Here is a 23,266-nt window from a genome sequence, read left to right as displayed (position 1 = left end):
AGCCTGCTGCAAGCATACCTGGTTTAAATATGTGCCTAAAAGATTTGAAAAATTACAACATGAAACTTGTGAGTGAACAAATGTGTTATTGAGTGTAGCTCATAATATAAATGTTGGTATATTTATAGGGTTGTGCAACCTTCAGTGTAGTTATTCTTAGAACAAATATGTTCTTTCTTATAGAATTATTCATTCCCTTTAGTTACAAATCCTTAAACCTATAATCACTCTTTTTCAGTTTTTCGAGACAGGGTTTCTCTGTGCAACCCTGGCTGTCCTGGAACTCACTCTGTAGACCCGACTGGCCTCAAACTCAGAAATCTGCCTGTCTCTACCTCCCAAGTGCTGGGATTACAGGCGTGCGCCACTATGACCAGCCCATCACTCTTTCCTTAGCACTGGGCAACTGTTGATCTCTGTCATTAGACTTACTTGCATATGCAGCATTCACCCATATTACAAAATGCATCATTTTTGATTACTGAAAAATTTTGTTTTATGAATGCCTTGTTTTATTTGCCCGCTGGCAAACATTTCATTTGTCTCTGCTTTAGGGATTATTGAGTGTTCCATGCATTTTCATGTACACATTTTGTATGTACTAACATTTTCATTTCTTTTGGCGGATATGTACCTGGAGAATACAATTGTTGGGGTCAAAAGGTAACTTAGTTTAGCATTTTAGGAACTGCTGAACTGTTTTCTAAGATTAGTGAACTGTTTTACGTATCCCAGTAATACCTGGACGCGAAGGCTATTTATTTTATAATCAAGAAAATGTGATGAGTTTTGGAAAAAAAATAACAAGGTTATTTTACCTTCCAGCTTAAGGTTTGTTAGTGGAAGCAGAGACGGAACAGCAAGAATATGGCAATATCAACAACAAGAGTGGAAGAGCATAGTGCTAGATATGGCTACTAAGATGAGTGGGTAAGCATGGATGCTAGATATTTCAGGGGGTCTTCCATGGCTTATCATCTTTTACACTGTACCATATTTAATAACGAATAAACTTTTTATGTTAGTAACTAGTTTGGAATTAATTACTAGGCATGAAACTTGCCCCTTCGGTCTCCTAGCAACTATTGCTTTGTTGTTCATTGACTAGAACATTGCTGAGATTCTGGTCTATTGTGATGCTTTGATGTCTGATTTTTATTGTCTCCATGGAGTTATTTTCTGGCTTAGTTTCCATATGTGATTTTTACATCTATTTCTACTTCTATTTTAAGTTATTCTTATTAAATACTATAATAAATTTACCTTCTACTCTAATTATGAAGGACACCTTCATATTTCATACTGTTTGCATTTATATATATATATATATATATATATATACACTTAATTGGTATCTGCTTTCAGCAGCTTACTGCTGATGAGATGATATATCAGTGTCTTTGAGATAATTAAATTTCTGTGATTGACCTTTAAATTGACTACCTTATTAAGTAAACTGACTTTATACTCATAGACAGATATAGCTAATATCATACTCATTTATGTTAATAAATATTCTGATACTTATTTGCCAAGACTATTAGTGTTTTTTTTAAAGTAATACTTATGGGGAGAACACAACCACTGTACGTGTTTTGTATTGTCTGGCAGCCAACATGATCATTCTGTGAATTTTATTTTTTAAAATTCAGAGTTATTTCTAATCTCACTTTTTTGTGTACTGCCAAGTAACTATTAGTTTGGTTTTTATTGCTGTGATTAAACATCATAGCCAAAGACAAATTGAAGTAGAAAGGGCATCTTTCATCTTATAGTTCCTAGGTTATAATTCATCACTAACATACTTAAGGCAAGATCCTGGAGGCAGGAACTGAAGCAGAAGTCATAGGGAACACTGCTTACTTAGGCTTATTCGCTATTGTTTGCTCAAGCTACCTTCTTACCCAGGGCTGCCTGACTAGTAGACAGCTCTAGGATTGATAGTAGAATACATACTGGTGGGGTTATTGACAATCATGTTATGGGTTGACCTCTCTTTATAGTGGGCTGAGCCCTCCCACATCAATAGTTAGATAAGAAAATGCCCTACAGTATTATCTAAAGACTAAGCTAATGGAGGCATTAGCCCAATTGTGATTCCTTCTTCCCACAAGGTTCTAGGTTATTTTCAATTGACAAAAAGCTTTCTAACACAACTATTTATATCTAATCATTTACATCTTCCTAAAAAATTTGGACATATTTGCTGTTTTATGTTTCCTTTTGTTAAAATGTACAAGATATGACTATTTCAAATTGTTGCTTCAGGAATAATTTGACATCTACAGAAGACAAAGTCACTAAACTGAAGGTGACTATGGTGGCTTGGGATCGGTATGATACCACTGTTATTACTGCAGTGAACAATTTTCTTTTGAAAGTGTGGAATTCTGTCACTGGGCAGCTTCTTCATACTTTATCTGTAAGTATTCTACATTTTTAGTAGGAGAAGAAACTATTTAAGCCTAGTTAAGTGGTGTATCATATGTCTGTCGCTTATGGTGAGGTATGAAGATTACTTGGACCTAGGAGTTTAAGACAAGTCTGGGCAATATAGTGAGACACTGTCTCAAAAAAAGAATGAAAAAGTAATTCTTCTAGGAGAAAGACATTTAAGTTTTGTTTTCTTTTCTATGATATATTAGCCTTTGGAGAATAGTTGGGAAGTCTTTTGTTACATTTACCTGCTAAGACTAATAAGTGATATACCACTGAAAGCATGAATAGTTTTTTTTAAAGGTTATTTCTAAGCGTAGTATTTATACAGATCTTAATGTTAATATTTCTTCAAGTATACAGTAATTTGTCTTTACTGAGGGTTAGGACTATTTTATTTTTCTTGCACAGATATCCTACATTTTCTATTTTTAGTAAGAAATAGAGGAAACAGGAAGAAGTAGCTGAAATGATAATGCTTTTTTATTTTATATGCGTCTTATAGTAGAAGAATGCTACATCTCTAGGATTGGTAGCAGAATAAATGTTGGTGGGGTTGTTGATCATCATGTTATGGGTTAACCTCTCTTTCCTCCTCTCTGCTTCAGTTATTAATATATAAGCATTTTACTGATGCAAATCTAAGTGATTGTCATGTTTTCAGGCAGGGTTTAGACTAGAAACTCAAGTTACTTTCTGACTGCTTTACCTTGCTTTCATATCTATCCAGCTAACTGGTTATTTTTATCTCTGTCTGTAATAATAGCAGATAGGATGCTGAGGTGGATGAGTGCCACAGGTTGGAGTCTAGCCTGAGCTACATATTGAATACCAGGCTAGCCTATGCTACACAGGAAAATCATGTCTCAACACCACTCAACTGGTCAATAAACAAAAACAAACAAATAGAAAAACCTATATTCTTTCTTTGATTCTTTAATTGGTAATATTGGTTTCAATCAATACTCCAAATAATAAATAAGCTCTATACATAATAAATTGCCAGTTTTTTAGCAGCAACAATTAACAGTCTAATTTCACTAACATACTTAATATATCCAGAATACATCATTTCAAAATGGATTTACTAATGAAACATTTTACATTCACTTTTCTTTCTTTTTTTTGTTTTTTGTTTGTTTGTTTGTTTGTTTGTTTGTTTGTTTTTGGATTTGGTTTTTCCGAGACAGGGTTTCTCTGTATAGCCCTGGCTGTCCTGGAACTCACTCTGTAGACCAGGCTGGCCTCGAACTCAGAAATCTGCCTGCCTCTGCCTCCCAGAGTGCTGGGATTAAAGGCATGCCCCACCACTGCCCGGCCTTACATTCACTTTTCATGCAAAGTCTTCATACAAAACATCTCAATTTGTACTACCCATATTTCAAATGCTTAATAGCCACAGATAGCTAGTATCTACTGAGCTAGACACGGCATATCCATATCTCTAAATTCATAGCTTTAAGAGTTGTCCCTGTTAATTTAAGTTCCATCTTCATAGTTATTTTAGTCTCGTTTAGTGACACTCTTATGGCTGACTCATAGATATGTTTTCACTGAATTTTACTGACAAAATTAGATTTTGTAACAGACAGAGCTACTTAATTTTCTTTTCTGGTCTTTATTTCATTCATTCATTTACTCATTCTTTTTTTTTTTTTTTGAAAATTAAGATGAGTTTCATGTAGCCCAGGCTAGCCTTAAACTTTCAATTTATCCAATAATCACCTTGAATTTTCTGTTCTTCCTGGCTCCATCTCCCAAGTGCTGGGATTATACACATGTGCCACCACATGGTTTTCTGCAGGGCATATGGTGCTAGGGAAGAACTCTACCAATTGGTCTAAATTCCAAGCTCTTTGTTTCATATTATACTTACATTTCCATTGTAACAATTTATGTCATGGTCTTTGTGGGGCATAAAGCTCTTCTATTCAAAGCATAAAGCTCTTTTAGTCAAACAGTGATTCCTGGGCTTCTACTGGGTGAATAGTTTTGGATTAGGTATTAGAAATCAATTGAAAATTAACAAGCATTTTCTCCTTGCAGCTTATTAAAAGAGAAAACCTTTTAACCAAATAAGAGCTGATTATAAAAAGTCCAAGAGGCACCAATGTATATTTCTAACAATGATCAGATCTGATGTGGGAGAAATTTTGCACTAATTACTCTGAAATAGATATGCCATTAACATTTGAATTATATCAATTTATGCTTTATTGCATATACTTTTAGGAAACTAAGAAATAGTGGCTGTTCAGATGATTCTTGAACAAAGGTCCTAGTTAAGCACAGAATGAACATTTATAGTAGTCATAGGGAAAACTTTTGGTTCTCTCCAGATTATTGATGATATTTTCTATAATACAATTTTACCTATTCATTTTAGAACTGTATATTTTGGGGTAGTCTTAGGTATTGTTTAGAGGTAAGCTTTTACTATTTACTTTTGGACCTATGATATCCCTACCTCAGGCTCTTGAGTTCTGAGACTACAGATACAAATGATAGAGAACACTGGGTTGAAACCCATCAGGTCTTTTACCATAGTAGTAAGAGTAGACAGATGTTATAGTGAAAGGTCTGCTTTCCTTTCTCTGTCCTGCAACTTCTACTCTACTTTGAGACCGTATTTTATGTATTCCCAACTGTGTTCAGATTCACTATATAGTCAAGGTTGGCCTCTGATTGTCCTGTATCCATGCCTTGACTGCCAAAAGTACATATGCTGTCATACCCTGTTTGTTGTGTTTTCTGTGGCTTTTAAAAAAATTAGTGGCCTTGACTGCTGGAAGTATGTATGCTGTCATACTTTGCCTGATATATTTTCTGTGGCTTTTAAAAAATTAGTGATGTATTAGATCTCCAAATTATATTTCAGTGGTTAGTGAGCATTAATCATCTTTCTATGTCTTTTATCTGTGACATCAGGTTTATAAAATCATCAGTTGTGCATTTAAGGACCTCTAACAGAATAATTATTTACAAAGTACCCACAAGTGAATTCTATTCAGTTGATATGCCTTAATTCATCTCAACCAGCCTTGAAGTGCTCAAGAACATTTGGACAAATAAAACATCTGGAGTTGCATCTTCATTTCTAATATTGATTTTCATCACAGGGCCATGATGATGAAGTGTTTGTTCTAGAAGCACATCCATTTGATCAAAGGATCATACTTTCAGCAGGTCATGATGGGAACATTTTTATTTGGGACCTTGACCGAGGGACCAAAATACGAAATTACTTTAATATGGTAAGAAAACTGTGTATATATATTTTCATATTAAATCTTACTTTGGTTTTTTGATAATCCAGTAGCTTAGGACAAAGGAACAGCTTGTCATCTTATGTTTAAGTCGGTGAAATAATTGAGAGAATGACCCAGGGGCTTAGAGTTAGACCTTTCAGCATGGCTATTTATTATGGTTGCTAGCATTTTCAAATTATGTTTTCTACATCTAAACTCTTTCAGTCAAATTGAATTGAAAGTGTAAACTGACATTAGCATTATAATTTTAATTATTATTACTAAAATGTCTGTAATACATGTATCTGTTTCTGCTATATACTTCAGCGATATGAGTTTCATAGTCAACTTTATTGAAAAATATACATTTGTATAGATGCACATGTTCTGTTGTTGTTGTGGGAGTAGGAGGAGGAAGAAATGGTGTCTCATGTAGCCCAACTATACAGCAAACTCTCAGTATAAGCAATGATGACTTTTAACTCCTGATCCTTCTGCACTCTCTTTTTTTTTAAGATTTATTTATTTGATGTATATGAGTACACTGTAACTGTTTTCAGACACAGTAGAAGAGGGCATCAGAATCCATTACAGATGGTTGTGAGCCTCCATGTGGTTGCTGGAAATTGAATACAAGACCTCTGGAAGAGCAGTCAGTGTTCTTAACTACCGAGCCATCTCTGCAGTCCCTGTACTACTACTTATGTGCTTGGATTATATGTGTGCACTACCATACCTTGTGGTGGTTTCTTTTTGTTTTTACCACAGTATCTTGTGTATTGGTATAAATGCTCATGCTATAAATCTCATACAAATTATGTAAAACACTGAGTGGCTGTCATTTCTCTCAGTAAAACACCATTCTTTCATGATGACCATACTCATATCACACAAGTTTAGGGTCCTTTCCTTAAGAATTGTTAAGACTAAACAATGCTAAACTGTAGATGGGGCTTTGAGCTCACTCCTACCAATTTTAAATAGATCCAAATAATTAATAATACTAAATCCTTTGTTAATAGTTTATTTGAATTGTTTAATTTTAAGGTAGTTATTTAAAAGTTTATTTGTGTTATAGCTTAAGATAGAAACATATATATCTTCACTTTGCTGAATAGCACCTTTGTTAATTAGATTACATATAAATACTCTTAACTCTCTGATGCATCAATTATTATTTCCTAAGTTTTTATTTTAGGGGCAGATGTTTTTTACATCCACCACAATGTTATTCTCCATAAGTGTATTTCAGAGTTTTACTGTTTATTCTAGGGTTCTGGCTAAAGAACCCAGAGAGTACATTGAAGTGTTGATTTATGATAGAATCTAGGGAATAACCAGGAAAAGTAATTGCTTACTTGATATTTGTGGAAAAACTCTTACAGTGACTTAAAAGGGTCCTCTGAATTTCAGATTGAAGGCCAAGGTCATGGGGCAGTGTTTGACTGTAAATTTTCACCAGATGGAAACCATTTTGCCTGCACAGATTCTCATGGGCATTTGTTGCTATTTGGCTTTGGATGCAGTAAATACTACGAAAAGGTTAGTGTATGTGTATATATATGTGTGTGTGTGTGTGTATATATATATATATATATATATATATATATATATATATATATATATATATTGTTGTTGTTGTTGTTGTTGCAGATAATTTGGGATTGTACCATTGAGAAATTTTTTTCATTGTATGTATTCATGAAACATGATATTGTGTTACATTAGGAGATTTTCATACAAACATATACTATATATTGAGCCCTTCCCTTCCCCTTTCTCTCTCCTTGTTAGTCCCCCATATAGTTTCACTTCTTCATTCATGTAATATATATAGATCAGTTTTTGAATCTATATGAAAACTAGGGCCCATATAATAGAGAAAACATGATCTTTTTCTTCTTCAGTGCTTTAAAGTTTTCAGTGTACAAATATTCCAGTTCCTTGTTTAGGCTTATCACAATGTGTTTTATTTCTGAGGCTGTTGTGAGTGGGATTATTTTCTTGATTTCTTATGCAGTGTCTTTGTCATTCATATAAACAGAGTCTGATTGTTTTATATTAATTTTATATCCTGCTACCTTGCTGAAATATTTATCAGCTCTAGAATTTTTTTCTACAGAAATCATTTTTTAAAAATTAGGTTTATTTTATGTTTATAGTATTTTCTTTGCACCATATGCATGCCTTGGAAGTCAGAAGAGGGTCCCTTAGAACTCCATTTACAAATGATTGTGAGCCTATTGTGGTCGCTGGGAGTTGACCCCAGGCCCTCTGCCAGAACAATGGATGCTCTTAACTGCTAAGCCATCTCTCCCAGCTCCATGTAAACGCTTTAAATTCTCTGTATACAGTCATATTATCTGACAATAATTTTTATTTTTTCACTTCCTGTTTGTTTCACATTCATATCTATCTTGTATTAGTCTTCTAAGACTTCAGACACTGTATTGAATGAAAGTGAAGGAAATAGGCCTGCTTATTATGACAGTACTTGGAGATTTATCTGTTTAGTTTGTTGCTGGCTATAGATTTTTCATACTTAACATTTATTATGTTGGGATGTGTTTTGAATTTGTACTCATAAATTTTATGAGTCTGTATTTCACATGCATGTCTGGTGGCAGTGGAGACCAGAAAAGGGTATCAGATCCTCTGGAACTGAAAATACAAATAGTTGTGAGCCACCATGTACCAGGAACTGAACTCCAGTCCTCTGGAAGAACAGTCAGTGCTTTTACCTGCTGAAGCATCTCTCTAGCCCATACTTCTTTTTAATGAAAGATTTTATTTTTATGTGCATATTTGTGTGTGTGTGTGTGTGTGTGTGTGTGTGTGTGTGTGTGTGTGTGTGTGTAGCATTCACATAAGTGCAATGCCTGTGGAGAGTAAAAGAGGGTTTTGAAGCTTCCATGAGCTGAGGTTGCCAGCAAGTGTGAAATGTCTGCATTTTGGGAAATGGCCTTGGGTCTTCTGAAAGAGAGCTTTGTATACTCGGCTGTGACATTTTTCTACTCTCCAAAATGTGCTGTTTCTATTCTCAGTTTCTTCTGGGCTTTTGTCATAACTAGGATTTGTCAAAAGTTGTTCTGAATTAAATGAGATTATCACATGATATCTGTTCTTGAGTCTATTTGACATATTAGACTTACTGATTTATGTATGTTGAATCATCTCTTCAGATTTGAAGTCAATTTTATGATGTTTTTTGATGAAGCCATGTTGAGTGATGTTTTCGATGTGGCCTTGAATTTAGTTTGCAGCTATCTCATTTTTGCTACTATAATCATTGGGGATATTAGTCTATAATTTTATTTTTGTACTATCTTTTTTTTTGTATCAGGGCAATGATGGCTTATAAATAGATTTGGTAGCATTCTTTTTTCTCTTTTGTGTAATTGCCTGAGAAGCAGTATTGTTAACTCTTTAATGGTCTTGTAGAATTCAGAAGTTTGTTTGTTTAGTTGCGAGAATTTTTTTTTCCTGATTGTTATTCTTTCAGTCTTGTTGCTTGCTATAAATCTGTTTAAATTGTTTAGCTTGTTTTAGTTTAATTTTGTTAGGTCACATGTGTAGGCCTCCATCCACATCTTTTAGTTTTTCTGCGAAATAGCTGGCATTAACCTTACTCCCACTCTCTACCTATCTCCAAGTGCTAGGATTATAGGCTTGTTGTGCTACACCCAACTGGTTCTTTGTATTTTATTAGCTGTGAGGCTGGGTAGATTGTGGAATGTTATAGTGGGAAGAGACCTCACCATCGTTGAGGTCAGCTCAATACTTGTCTTAGCTTTGAGTATAGTTCATTTGGTTGATAGTTATCTCTCTTATCATGCATATTATGCTTCACTTAATCTAGAATAAAAATAAGAACTCATTATATAGGTTTGTGTGTTTCTTTTAAGTCATGTCAAAATATACAAGTTCTGATACATGCCTTCTTGTCTAGAGTTGGGATAGATAAGATAAAATCTCAAAAAAATGCAAGTCATAAAATTTTGTAGAGAAGAAATCTAGGTCTTTTGTTTCTGCCTAGAGAGAACATATAGCAATACAGAACTATATAATATAAATAATATAAATAATATAAAATTATCTGAACTTTTGAATTTTTGAACATATATATTCAAAAATATATATGCTATAGGAATGAAAATAGGGGCACAGACTGCATTATCTCTCCGTTCTATTAAACACTAACAAAACATCTGTCACAAAGATTCCAGATCAGATGTTCTTCCATACTGATTATCGGCCACTCATCAGAGATGCCAATAACTATGTATTAGATGAACAAACTCAACAAGCTCCTCACCTCATGCCTCCCCCATTCTTGGTGGATGTCGATGGAAATCCTCATCCTACAAAGTTTCAACGGCTGGTACCAGGACGGGAAAACTGTAAAGATGAACAGCTTATTCCACAGTTGGGATATGTGGCTAATGGTATGGTACCTTCTAAAGCAAATTGAAAGCTTTGCAGATGTGTGCTCCTCATTGAGCTCTGGAATAAGTTTTAATGTGCATTATATACTATTTCTATTAATTTTTACGTGTATATTTCAGCTTCACAGGGTAGTTTTTCATCGTTTATCTCTGTTTTGCGTAAGTAAGAGGTTTAGGACAAACAGTAACATTCCCCAGAGGTAATTTGTTGATCTACTGAAGTGGGAAGCCATTACCATACGTATGACCTTTTTCTGCACAGTGACTTCTGGTAATGATTAAATTTACTAATAACTGCTATATTAAGCTTTTTATAATTGGTTAAATTATATTGATTATAGCATTGCTAGTTCATTTTGAAAGCCCCTATTTAATGAAACCAAGAAAAGAAGACTGATCTCTTTAAATAGATGTTTCAGCTGTTTATACTGTCTTTTCTACTTCCTCTTCCATGGAATACCTTTGTATTGGTTTGGTAGTTCACTATTTTCATTTAATTATGGAAAAGTAAGTTACAGACTTGCAAATAGAATTTTCCTTCCTCCATAAAAAATTTTTTTTTTAGACAAGATCTCATTGTGCACCCTGGAGTAGCTGGGAATTCACTTTTCTCCTGTCTTACTTAGCCTTCTTAGTATTGGGATTACTGACATGTGCCATCACACCTGGCTTCTGAATTTTCTTTCTTTGCTAGGGAATTAAGTCTTAAACTGACCTTTATAGAGTAAATGGGAGCAAACATTTGTGGAGAAATGAAGTAGCATTGGTTCCCTGATGATTTAATATTTATTAGCCAAAGAGAAAATGTGAATAATAAATAGAATATCAAATAGAAACAATCTAAATAAAACCTTAATTTAGCATACTTAATTTCTTAAAAGAACTAACTAATTACTCCACCAAATAGTGTTTGATCTAGTTACAAGACAAGATGAAAAACAGGGCATGATGCATTTAAGAAAAGATGACAGAACATTTTAGGTAACTGTGACTAAGCTTGTTTATTCTTGCCTCAAACCAAACATGTTAGCTCACACCTATTATCCCAGCACTTAGAAAGCTGAGGCAGGGTTCCCGTGAGCTCCAGGCCACAAAGGATTATATAATGAGTTTCAGGCCAGGCTACGTTGTAGAATAAGACCCAATACTCAAATTTCTAATTTCCTATTTTGGCCTTAGAATGTAACACATAGAAAGTTTGTTGTAAAATGCTTTATTTACTTTTACATTATACTTATTCCTTAAATGCCTTGATAATAATGTCTCATGTAGTATTATTGATTAAATCAAATACAAATGCTGAATTATTAATATATAGTTTTAAATTCCCATAAAATGTTGTTTTATGTATACTTTATTTTCATGTTAAGTCATTTCTAATTACTTCTCTCACAATATATAAGTTAAGCTCACTTTACTTTTTGCCATATTAAGATATACTAAACTGTAATCAATTTATCTGACTTTGTGTCTCTGTTTCTTTAAGGTGACGGTGAGGTAGTAGAACAGGTAATTGGGCAGCAAACCAATGACCAAGAAGAAAGCATTCTTGATGGAATAATCAGGGAGTTACAGAGAGAACAAGATCTCAGATTAATTAATGAAGGAGATGTTCCACATTTTCCAATTAATAGATCGTATTCTGTTAATGGTGGTAAGTAGTTGAATGTTTGTGGAAAGTATAAAATATATTTCAGTTATTTTACTTATACCAATGGAAATATTTTATTAATTTATACTTACAATATCAACTATTCCAACATACCATGACCTCATTGTCATTTATGATTAAAAAATATAGGTAGTGTATTTAAATATAATATTCCCCCTGATTCAGTGTATTTAAAATCTTTACATTTCTAGAAATGAATTCAAACCCTTTTGTTAGGGAATCCAATCTATGAAGTTTTTTTCAACTTCAACCACCTTAGGCTTAGAAAGCACTGTTCCCATAATTGACTCTTCTTTGTTGAAAGTAGCACATCATCTATTTCTCTTGAAGGAATGAAAATAGACCAGAACACATAAGCCTGGCCTCTTCTTAGGGCATACAGTTATGACTCCTGAACAGACTTATACAACAGCTTGATCAGAAACCAGTAGAAACTACTATATGATTATTTAGTAATAATTATTCTTTTTAAAAACTTTCCCATCCTACCTTGCATATGTGTATGTGTATGTGTGGGTCCGTGGGATAGAACTCAGGTCACCAAGCTTGTGAACAAGCATCTTACTACCCACAATATGAATATTATTATGTATTGTACATCTTTCATTTACTGTGAAATATACCTACGCACCCAAGATTAATATATATATATATAATTGTAATTCTAATTTGTCAAGAAATATGAGTTTTTAACTTTAAAAAGCAATCATGAGAATTTTTTTTCCTTAGTGCTTGGGTTTGAACTCGGTGTCTTATGTATCAAAGTCTCCACAAATGAGCTACATCGTGAGTCCTGTTTTTTTTTATTTGTGAGTAAGTCTTGCTGAGTTGACCATGGTAGCCATAAAGTTGCAGTTATAATGCTTATTACCCCGCCCAAGGACCTGGAGATATAGGACTATACCACTGTGCCTGGTTGCTTCTTTTTATATTTACACAATTAATGTAATTTTGATACAATCATATGTAGGGTTACCCACATGTGAGTAAATGATTTCAACTTGAGGCAATACACGTAATATTTTACTTATTTTACCAAATTATAATAAAACCATTCTTCATTTGGGTCTCTTGGAGTATCTAACTCAGTTAAGTTTTCCTTAGTGACGGTCTAGAATAGCAGAACTTCTTAGATCCCTAATTTAGACCTTCATTAGTAAAATGAACCTATAGCTCTACCACCACCATTAAGTTGCTGTAGATTGGAAATGCCATCAGCCAATGGAACCCCACTGACTTCTGTTTGTAATGTTCCTTTGTTTGGATTGTTTTCAAGTATTTATTTTTGTGCCTGAAAATTGTAGTTTCTATTTGCATTTTATTTGCAAATACAAAAAATTAACAGGAAACTTACTAGAGTAATAAAAAGTTCTGTCACTGCATTCTTATATTGCTTATTAATGTTGAAAGTGATTTTTTATATTAAAAGAGTTTTGTTAGCTGGATTTGGTGGCTCATGCTTAAAATTCTGTCATGGGTGTAGCTAATGCCTCAGGATCACAGTTGGTTCAAGGTAACAGGCATAATAAATTTTCAAAACGGCCTGGGTTACAGCTTGAGACTGACAGTTTTGTTTGTTTGATGTGTGTGTGCTCTGATGTGTGTGTGCTCACACAAGCACATGCACACAAGTAGTCACATGCGTAGGGAAGCTACAGATAAATGATAAGTGTCTTCAGTTGCCCTCCTTATTTTTTGTGACTGTTTTTCACTGAACCTCTTGCTCACCAATTCACTGAAACTGGCTGGCCAGCAATCTCCATGATCTCTGTCTGCTACTCAGGCTCTGGGATTAGAGGCTCATGACACTACAAGTGTGTGCTAGGGATCCACACTCAGGTTCTGCCGGCAGAGTGAGCATTCTCCTCACTGAGCTATCTCCGGAGCCCCCACTTATATGTTTCAAATTTTTGTTTGTTTTGAAAGTTTTGTAAATATTACTCTAAAACATTGCTTTTACAAAGTATCACCCTCTGTAGCCTGTGCTAGCCTACAACTCAAAATCTACCTCAGTCTCCCGAGAGTTAGAATTACAGGTGTGTAATTCCTGATACCTAGCAAACCCTGAACCATCCTAATAAATTAAAGATAGAATTTAGATTTTAAAAAGATGCATTTTGAATTATTATTAATACATTAGTGAATCTTTCAGATCATCTTTGAACATAGTTTTATATTGTATATTTAGTAGATGCCTGATACAGTGCTTTGAAAGAATTAAAAGTATGATATGAAATTTCAACATTTATTGAGCACTTGTTTTATTTATAACAGTGTAATTTTAGTATTTTTCTTATTTTTTATTTTTTGTTATTATTTTTATGTTATTGCTTTATTTATAACAGTTATATCATGAAGAGGGCAGAGAAAAGTTTAGAACAGGTGTAACAGTAACTTTTCTATCTCCAGCATCCCTCTCTTCCTCTTTTCCCTTCTGTCCTCTCTTATTCTGGGTGCTAGGCATCAGATCTAGGGTTTTTCACATCCCAAGACAGCAATCTAACACTGTGTTACAGTATTAGCTCTGAAATCCTGCATTTAAAACTTTTGTTTTGTATAGAGCTGTAATCTACAATACTGGTATCTTTGCTCAGAACATTATTTTTCCTGTCCTTTTGTTTCAGCTCTGAGTAGTCCAAATATGGACATACCTTCTTCCCCAAATATTGGCCTTCGTCGTAGTGGCCAAATTGAAGGTGTTCGGCAGATGCACAACAATGCTCCCCGGAGCCAGATGGCCACTGAAAGGGACCTCATGGCCTGGAGCCGAAGAGTAGTGGTGAATGAACTAAATAGTGGTGTTAGTAGGTGAGTTGACATAGTAGCTGTCATAAAAAAAATTCAAAGCTCTGTATTTATAAGTGATTTCATTTAAATTAGCACAGTAACTGATATATTCTAAGCAACTTGCATTATGTATTAGTCTTTGCTTACTAACTAATACTAATTAGTTCACCCTGTAACAAACACCATTTTAAATGTGCTCATCTTTGTGATAAATGCCTTGGAAATACTGAAAATGTGATGCATTTTTATCAATGTGTGGGGTTATCATTTAAGCTAGAGTAAGAAATATAATACTAAGAAAGAACTCAGAGTGTATGTAAATTAGTAGCATACTGACTCTGCATTCAACAGTGACGAATAATGTCACCAGTAGTATGTGTGTGCAATGTAGATGTGCTTTAAAACCTCATTTAAACAGCCTTCATTGGTGAAAAGACTTCATTGGCATCAATTTCAAATCTAGAATCTCTATTCTAACTTGTAAAACTACCTTTTATTATAATAACAACTATATAATTAATCACAGTTAGAAATAGAATATATATGTATATATGTAAACTGTTAGAACGTGTAAACTTTATCTTAACCATACCTAACAAAGCATTTTTAAGAGATAACCCAAAAGTAGCAGTATGTATATATTTAGTTTCCATTTTTCTCTGCTTTCTCTTGGAAAGGAAAAAAAAAGATAGCTAATTTTATGATTGACAACCTGCTGGAATACAGTTAAAAGATTTCCTTAGTTGAAAGTAGAGCAGAAAGCAAGGTCTTAGATATTCACACAATAATTTTCTTTGCAAGCTTATTCAAAGTGAGCAAGTGGTGGAAACAGATCAAATATTAATCAGTAAATGAGCATGATAGAATCATACAGTAGTATTTCTTAGGTCACATTCTGGAAACTTGTAACATGAACAAAGACTGAAACTATCTTGCTAGGTGCAAGAAGTTATCCACAAAAGAACAAATATTGTGTAACCCCACCTAGGAAAGCATTTAGAGCAGACAAATATATAGACATTATATGAGATATGAGAGGTTCTCAGAGCCTAGAGGAATAGGAAAATGAGCAGGAACGGCTTAGCAGTCTTGAGAGTGGGGAAAACCCAGTGTGAGTTGGGACAGGCGTGTTTGCAGATGTACTGGCACTAACATATATAGCAAAAATGATGAAAATGACCAACTTTTTTTTTGAAGTTTTGAGATTTGATGTTTAAACTGCTGGGCTATTTTTACTATTTTGACCTCCAATATTTTATTAGGGTACAAGAAGAATGTCGAAATGCAAAAGGTGACCTAGAAGTTAGTCTTTATACTGTTGAAAAGAAGAAAAAGCCATCTTATCCTATCCAAAGAGTAAGTTGGAATCTAATGTTTGCAAATGCAAGTTATTTGAAAGGTAACGAGAGGCTGTTTAAGTTGGTGTCTATTTATGGAACTTAATTATAGGGTTACTTATAGAAACAAAATTAAATAAAATATAAAAGATTGTCTTTTATGGTGTGTGTTTTGAACTATTTTTATATAGTTAAATGCATCTGTAACTTTTGTGATCATTAATCCCAATGTAAAACAAAGATGGATCCATTAAACACGAGTTCAGCATGCTCATAGATGAAATCCTGTCTCTGTTAATTAAATGTTATTGAAGTAGCTTGCATTTGCTTGTTTTTAATGTTATGTATAAAGACAGAGTTGAGTAGTTATCTGACCTAGAAAGCCAGACATGCTTACATTCTGACCCTACACAGATAAACTTTGCTGACCTCTCCTGCAAACCCCATGCCTAACCTATCTAATAATGTAAGCAAAATCTAATCTATACATCGAGAAATACTGGATTCATTTCCCAGTAGATCATGTAAGCAATGGGTAGGAGGCCTGCACTGCATTAGACCTCCTAAGCTTATTAAAAATACTTCTTAACCGCCAGTTAAAAGGCCTTAGAATGAAAATTTTTTTCTTCCCCATCATCCATGTAGAATGTGGTTGATTGGAGAGTCTACAATGATTTTCACTGTTTAAATAAATGTATTCTGCATTTTATGCAATGTATTCTGGATTTTAACTATTTTTCAATAGTTAAACAACAAACAATAGTTAACTAACAAAATTAGTGTTAATTATAAGTGACTTAAAATATTTGCACATGGTTTTGAAACCTACTTTCAATTTTTATATTGTGTTTTTTAGCTTATTTAATTTCTAATATGAGAAGTTTCCTTTCTGATTTATGATTTGCCAATTATCAGGTTTATCTGGGAGTGCTAGTTATCTGGTTTATTTTATCTGCTTTAGGATATGTATATAAGCATTTAAGTATTTAGGTTAGGATTTTGACATTTTCATTTATATTGCAGATGGAAAGGAACCAGATATGGTAGTGTAATCCCAACATTTTGGGGTCTGGGGTAGGAAGATAATGAGAGTTGAGGTCAGTCTGAACAATACAGTAATATTTACAAATAAGGAAAAGAACCTGGCCCTTCAAGACTAGTTTAGAAGACTTAATTTTACTTGCTCCTAATGACATATTAAGGCTAAATTTTGCTATGTGGTATTATCAACAATAATGTTTTTTACTTATAGATATTAGATAATGTAAAAATGTAGATATTATATTAATTTTATTTGTTGCAACTAAATATATTATATTAATGTTCTCATGATGTAATCCTGGAGAGCCTAGAGCTTGCTATACATAACAAACTGGCCCTGAGCTCACATAGATTCAACTGCCTTTGCCTTTGCCTCTTGGGTGCTAGGATCAAACCCCAAAGGTTGCAAAATAATAAAATAAAAAAAGTCAATTATACAGTTAAATTTATATATCACTTTGCTTTTGGTAATCTTCATCCTTTAGGCTGTTGCCTGCCTAATAGATATGTTTTTTATATATACTCAGTTTTATGTTCTTCATTCTTTTAAAATATATTTCCTGTCTTTTACAGAATGATTATCAGCCCAGCTGTGGCAGGTCTTTACGGAGGACACAACGCAAACGACAGCACACTTACCTAACAAGGTCCAACATAGAGCATAATTCACAGGCATCATCTCAAACTTCAGGTGTACAAGAAGATTCAGAAAGCTCTTCAGAGGTTAGATCTACTATTATTTATTCAGTGTAACTTTTTTTGTTGGTTTTTATTTTGTGCCATCTATTCTGGTTGACATTTGAAAGTCTTCGTGAACAGAAATTTTCAAAGATGTTTATTCATTAATAAGGCACTTAATGGCAGATTTGGTTATCCCACTTAGCAGTTTTGGTTGTCTTTCCTGATTTCTACCTAAGATACGATCTTGGCAAGTGTATAGCATATGCCTGTGACATATGCGTGTGACAGTGTTGTGGTAATTAAAGGAAATCTTCCTAGAAATGGAATGAAATGTAACATAAATAATAGAAATATGGTAAACAGTCCCAGAATTGATTTACTCTGTAACTGGTTTACATATCCATTTTCTTTTATTACTACTTATTTCGTACATCATTGAGTAAATTATCTCAGACCTATGTTCATTGTGACAATGAACAAAGTATAGCAGTTCTTTTCCTCTTGCTCCTCTTTCCTCAGTCATATTGTATTTTTACAACTCTGTTAGGTGCATGATAAGAATTTTATCCACATTGATGTTATTATAGAATACATTCTTCCTTCTGCTTTTCGTGGTTCTTTAATATTTTCCTTTCCTCTATTAATAATAACTTGACCTTTAAAGAATACTCATGCAATATTTTAAAGCTTTTTTTTAGCATTTAAGAAGGTTATATTTTGAGGTTTCAACAATTTTTCTAAAGTAATAAAATTGTTTTTATATCAATAAGCAGTATAATACTAGATCTTATAAAATAGCCAGTAGGCTTGTTTGTACATCTGACAAATGTATACAAAAATAATTATGTGCATTTTGACTAAAATGTTTGAGGAAGTAATAAAGTGTCCTAAATCAAGTAGATTTTGTTTTCTATATTATGCTAATACTTAGCATATATTTGAATTGCCATCTCTTTACTGTAGGAAGATGAAACTGTTGGCACAAGTGATGCTTCTGTAGAAGACCCTGTGGTTGAGTGGCAAAGCGAAAGTTCTTCCAGGTACTTTTCATGGATTTGATTGGTCCCAAATTATTCAACATTTAATATGAAATTAAGACTTTGTAGGAGTCTTAGTCATAGATAAAATAGTATCATAGGAAGAGTTCTGTAATTGAAGCCTACATAGCATATGCGGTATTTCTGTAGATATCACTGTGGAGTTTTTTCCTCTTTCTGAAAATTAGCTGTCTAAATTTATGATTCTAATTCCTTGCAACTTTATATAATTATTTCAGATTTTGTGTTTTCGAGACAGGGTTTCTCTGTGTAGCCCTGGCAGTCCTGGAACTCACTCTGTACACCAGGCTGGCCTCAGACTCTCAAGAGATCCTGCCTGCCCCTAGAATTAGAGGCATGCGTTTTTATTTCAATATTAAACGCCTGACTTTTATTTCAATATTAAAGCTATATCTCTTTCATCATTTCAGCAATAAGATTCATGTTTATTTTAAATAAGTTTTGTCCTTTGAACAGGGATTTAAAATTCTGTTCAAGAAAATTGAGTATTAAGTTTGTTTCAAGAAGCATTTCATGAAAATCAAATAATGATCAAAGTTCTCTATTACTTTCTTTCATTTTCAATCTCTGTCATTGTTTGTAGATAAAAAAAAAATCCTATTTCCGTTATGAGGTAAAACTACTCCTTTTCTATACTAAGGTATTTAAAATTTTGATTTTTTTACAGTGATTCATCAAGTGAATATTCTGACTGGATAGCAGATGCTGGGATAAATTTGCAGCCTCCCAAAAGACAAACAAGACAAGCAACACAGAAAATATACAGCAGCTCTGAAGATGAAAATTTGAAGTCACTAGAAGATAGGCAGAAGAAACCGAAGCAGACTAGAAAGAAGGTTTGTAATACACAAGTTGTTTATTTTTGCCGTGTTTTCCCCTTTTATTTGAATTTTTAATAGTGACATTTTATTTTTCTCTAAAAATGACATTATCTTAGAAGCCAATTATATAACATGTAAGTTGATTTTAATGAATTTAATTTCTTGTTTTCAAAGGTAGCAGCTAAATGTCATGTTTATAATATGTTATTAAACTAGAACACTGACAACTGCTTATTAGAATGTAGCAATGTTCTATGACAATAAGCCATAATAATATAAAATGATTATCCTTGTCTTTGCCCAATTAGAAATTTGTATTCCTTTATGCATTTTACTTATAGATGGTAGAGTTCAATGAACTTGTGTTTTATCTGACCCCCACTATCATTTCCTTCCCCAACTATCCTTTAATGTTGGGGCCATAATACTTTAATCTACAAGTTCTTTGAATTTAATTACATGTTAATGTTGTAACAAGAATTTGCTATTTCTATACTTCCTATAAAAGAATCACGGTTCTCTAAAATGTCAATGTATTTTAAATTGAAAATGGCTAATGCCATTAACAAATGACCTCTATATCTTCTTATAAAATTTAAAAGGTTATTAATACTCTGATAGAATAATCTACTGTTTTAATAAATCTAAGTACTAGGGGTTGAACCTACTGCTTCACACACTGCTACTGAACTATATATACAACAGTTCATTTAAGTACTTTTTCATTTTCAGACAGAATCTCAAGTTGTGTGGGCTAGCTAGTAACTTCTTCCTGCCTTTTTGATATTACTATTCATGAGTTTGTTCTTAAGAACTATAATAAGTACTGTAATTGTGTTTTGTATTTGTTTGTTTTGTTTTAGAAAGGGGGACTTGTTTCTATGGCAGGTGAACCCAATGAAGAATGGCTTGCCCCTCAGTGGATCTTAGATACCATACCACGAAGGTCTCCTTTTGTCCCACAGATGGGAGATGAGGTAATTGTTACATAATAAAAACGTTTTCTCTTGGAGCTTTAAGAATACTACCATTGGGCTTGAAAGATAGCTCATCAGTTAAGAACACTTACTGTTCTTCCAGAGGATCTAGGTTTATATTCCAGCACCCACATGGAAGCTTACAACTATCTGTAACTCCATTTCCAGATGATCTGAAGCCTTCTTCTGGCCTCTGTGGCCACCAAGCATGCACATGGTGCACAGATACATTCATGCATGCACATAAAATAAAATAAACCAACAATTATAGAGAATTTGCTTTTAAAAAAAAATATCATTCAATCATTGGTTCTTATATTGATTTTTTTTTTAACCTTATTATTGAGAGTATGTATATAACAGAGGGGCTGTGGAGCACATATGGAGGTCAAAAGACAGCTTTGTGGGTCATTTCTCTCTCGAGCTTTTACATGGGTTCTAGGGATTAAACCCATGTCACACATCTGCTAGCCCCTTTGCCAAGTGAGCCATTTTGCCTGCTCCAGGAAATTCATATTATAATTGTTATAATTATATATATTCCATCTTTGTTTCTTTGTTCAGGTGTGTATTTTTTGAAGAACATGAATCAATATATTAATTTTTGCATCCTTTGTTTAGCTGGTATAATGTATTCAACATAGTAGATGGTAGATGAAGGTGAATTTAAATTTATGATTGATTTCTAATATTTTTAAAACAGTTGATTTTATTTTCATTGTGACTTTATAGAATTGAGTGGTACTTTGAGTCCTCATTTAAGAACCACTATTGTTTAAAAAATATGCTAAAGCAAGCATGTCTAAGTCAGAATACCTATGAATGTGGTCCAACCCATTTGTGGTGTTACATTCCAGAGTCAAAAAGGTTGATACCTGTGCTAAATGATAATTACTGAGCCTGTGATTTAATAAGTGTAGATACACATTCATAATCAGGCAAAGAAAAATTTAATAATTTCCCAATATTGAATTTAATAAAATTCAATGTTACTCAGTAAGAACTTTCAGTTCCAAAGCTTATAAAGGAGTCTACTGTTCATGTAATCAGTTTTTTAATTATGGTACTACTTACTACTTTGTCTAACTATTAAGCCCTTATTTTTTTTGCCTAGAATAACCATACTGATAAAAATTATTGCTCCTCAGAATATTCCTTTTTAAATGTTCAAACTGCAAAATTCTGCTTTGCCCATACCTCTTTCTATATGTCCTTTCACACCTACATTGCGTGTGTGTGTGTGTGTGTGTGTATTATACTACTTTAACTTAAAGGGAAATATTACATTTTAATACCTGACGATTTCATCCAGTAACTTATGCTTAGTTTTGTCCATATTGAGTATTAGAATGAATATATAACAATGTGTTTAGTTTTGATCTTTAACATATATGGTTTTTATTTTAGTAATAATTAAATTATGTTCATGTTTTTTGGTGCATATATAATAGGAATTTATTCTATCACCATTTTGAAAGGTAAACTTATTAAAATATGGAATTGGTAAAATTGTGTTCTCTCCCAAATCTAACTTTCCCCTTGCTTTTGGTAGTTCTCAAAATCCTTGGTGTTCTTCAACCCGTGGGAGCATTACTTCAGTTTCTGTCCTATGTTCTTACGGCAGTCTTCCCTCCAATTCTCTCTGTGTCCAACTTTCCTTCTTATCTGGACAGTCTCTAGTTTAGGAATCACCTATATCTGCTATGAGCTCAAGAATTCTTCTTTGATTGTATTTACAACGATAATATTTCCTAAGTAACGTCCCAGATTCCCTCTGTGTGTATGGCAAGGGTGAGGAGGGCTTTGAGGGTGTTTGTGAGTCTCTGTGTATATGTGTGTTCATTGCAACAACCAACCCCTTACATTTGAGAATGGAAAACTGACAACTCAGGAGCATTGCATTGAGGATAAGGAGAAGGGAACTTGCCTCAAGGGCTGTCACTGGCTGTAAGACCATAAGGAACTCAGAAGGGAGTTCATTTTCTTCAGTGATCAGCTGACATGAATGCAATTTATCTTGAAAATTATTTCATTTAAATGCTGTATGTTGTCATTTTCCTGGGCAGCTTCACATTAAGAAAAAAAATCATGATGGATGTACACAAAACTGGCTGTATTTCAACAAATTGTTTAAGCTAGTATTCAAGCTAGTTAAGTAGTAGTCTAAATATCTATATTTTCAAGTTTCATGGAATGTAGTAGCTTTCCCTGTGGCACTTTCAAGAATATTATGTTTTGATTGACTCCCCCGTCCCATTCTCATCTCTCACATCTTCTGTCCCAATTCTCCCTTTGAACCCTTCCACTCTTAGTATTCATCTTCTTTAATGTCACAGGTGTCTTATTGCCCTCCCCTCCCACTTCCTTGAGACCCGTTTTTCTCTCACATGGGCTTCTCTTTTCTTCAGTTACCTTTTGCAGCTGCTTGGGAGAAAAAGGCTGCATGTATTATTTATGCAGTGTAGAAACAGCACAGGAGTAGAGAGGCATGAGTGTTGAATGAACATCATTTGATCAGGAAAACTTTTTAGTTGTGATTATTTTATGTGTAAAGTTAAAATAGAATATGGTTGTTTGATACATCATTTTCTGTTTCAGCTTATTTACTTTAGACAAGGACATGAAGCTTATGTGCGAGCTGTAAGAAAATCAAAAATATATAGTGTTAATTTACAAAAACAGCCATGGAACAAAATGGACCTCAGGGTAAGTTTGCCCAGTAGGCAAGAATTCAATTGAAAAAGTTTGGGGATTAAGTTGCTT

General features: G+C 33.6%; 1 protein-coding gene across 1 annotated transcript in view; it reads left to right on the top strand.

The window, feature by feature from the left end:
• Positions 1 to 23,266, top strand: part of Brwd3 (bromodomain and WD repeat domain containing 3) — a 93,014-nt gene that overhangs the window by 44,867 nt on the left and 24,881 nt on the right. The window contains exons 13-25 of the mRNA XM_052170667.1: positions 826 to 930; positions 2,269 to 2,422; positions 5,556 to 5,690; positions 7,098 to 7,226; positions 9,904 to 10,129; positions 11,616 to 11,783; positions 14,426 to 14,609; positions 15,851 to 15,944; positions 17,540 to 17,689; positions 18,611 to 18,687; positions 19,373 to 19,541; positions 20,390 to 20,503; positions 23,102 to 23,209. Of these exons, the coding sequence (XP_052026627.1) occupies positions 826 to 930; positions 2,269 to 2,422; positions 5,556 to 5,690; positions 7,098 to 7,226; positions 9,904 to 10,129; positions 11,616 to 11,783; positions 14,426 to 14,609; positions 15,851 to 15,944; positions 17,540 to 17,689; positions 18,611 to 18,687; positions 19,373 to 19,541; positions 20,390 to 20,503; positions 23,102 to 23,209 (1,813 nt within the window). The remainder of the gene's footprint in view (positions 1 to 825; positions 931 to 2,268; positions 2,423 to 5,555; positions 5,691 to 7,097; positions 7,227 to 9,903; positions 10,130 to 11,615; positions 11,784 to 14,425; positions 14,610 to 15,850; positions 15,945 to 17,539; positions 17,690 to 18,610; positions 18,688 to 19,372; positions 19,542 to 20,389; positions 20,504 to 23,101; positions 23,210 to 23,266) is intronic.

The sequence above is a fragment of the Apodemus sylvaticus genome, chromosome X (genome assembly GCF_947179515.1).
Source record: "Apodemus sylvaticus chromosome X, mApoSyl1.1, whole genome shotgun sequence".
NCBI lineage: Eukaryota > Metazoa > Chordata > Mammalia > Rodentia > Muridae > Apodemus > Apodemus sylvaticus.
The sequence above is the reverse complement of the archived record's forward strand: the minus strand, read 5'-3'. Positions and strand labels throughout refer to the sequence as shown.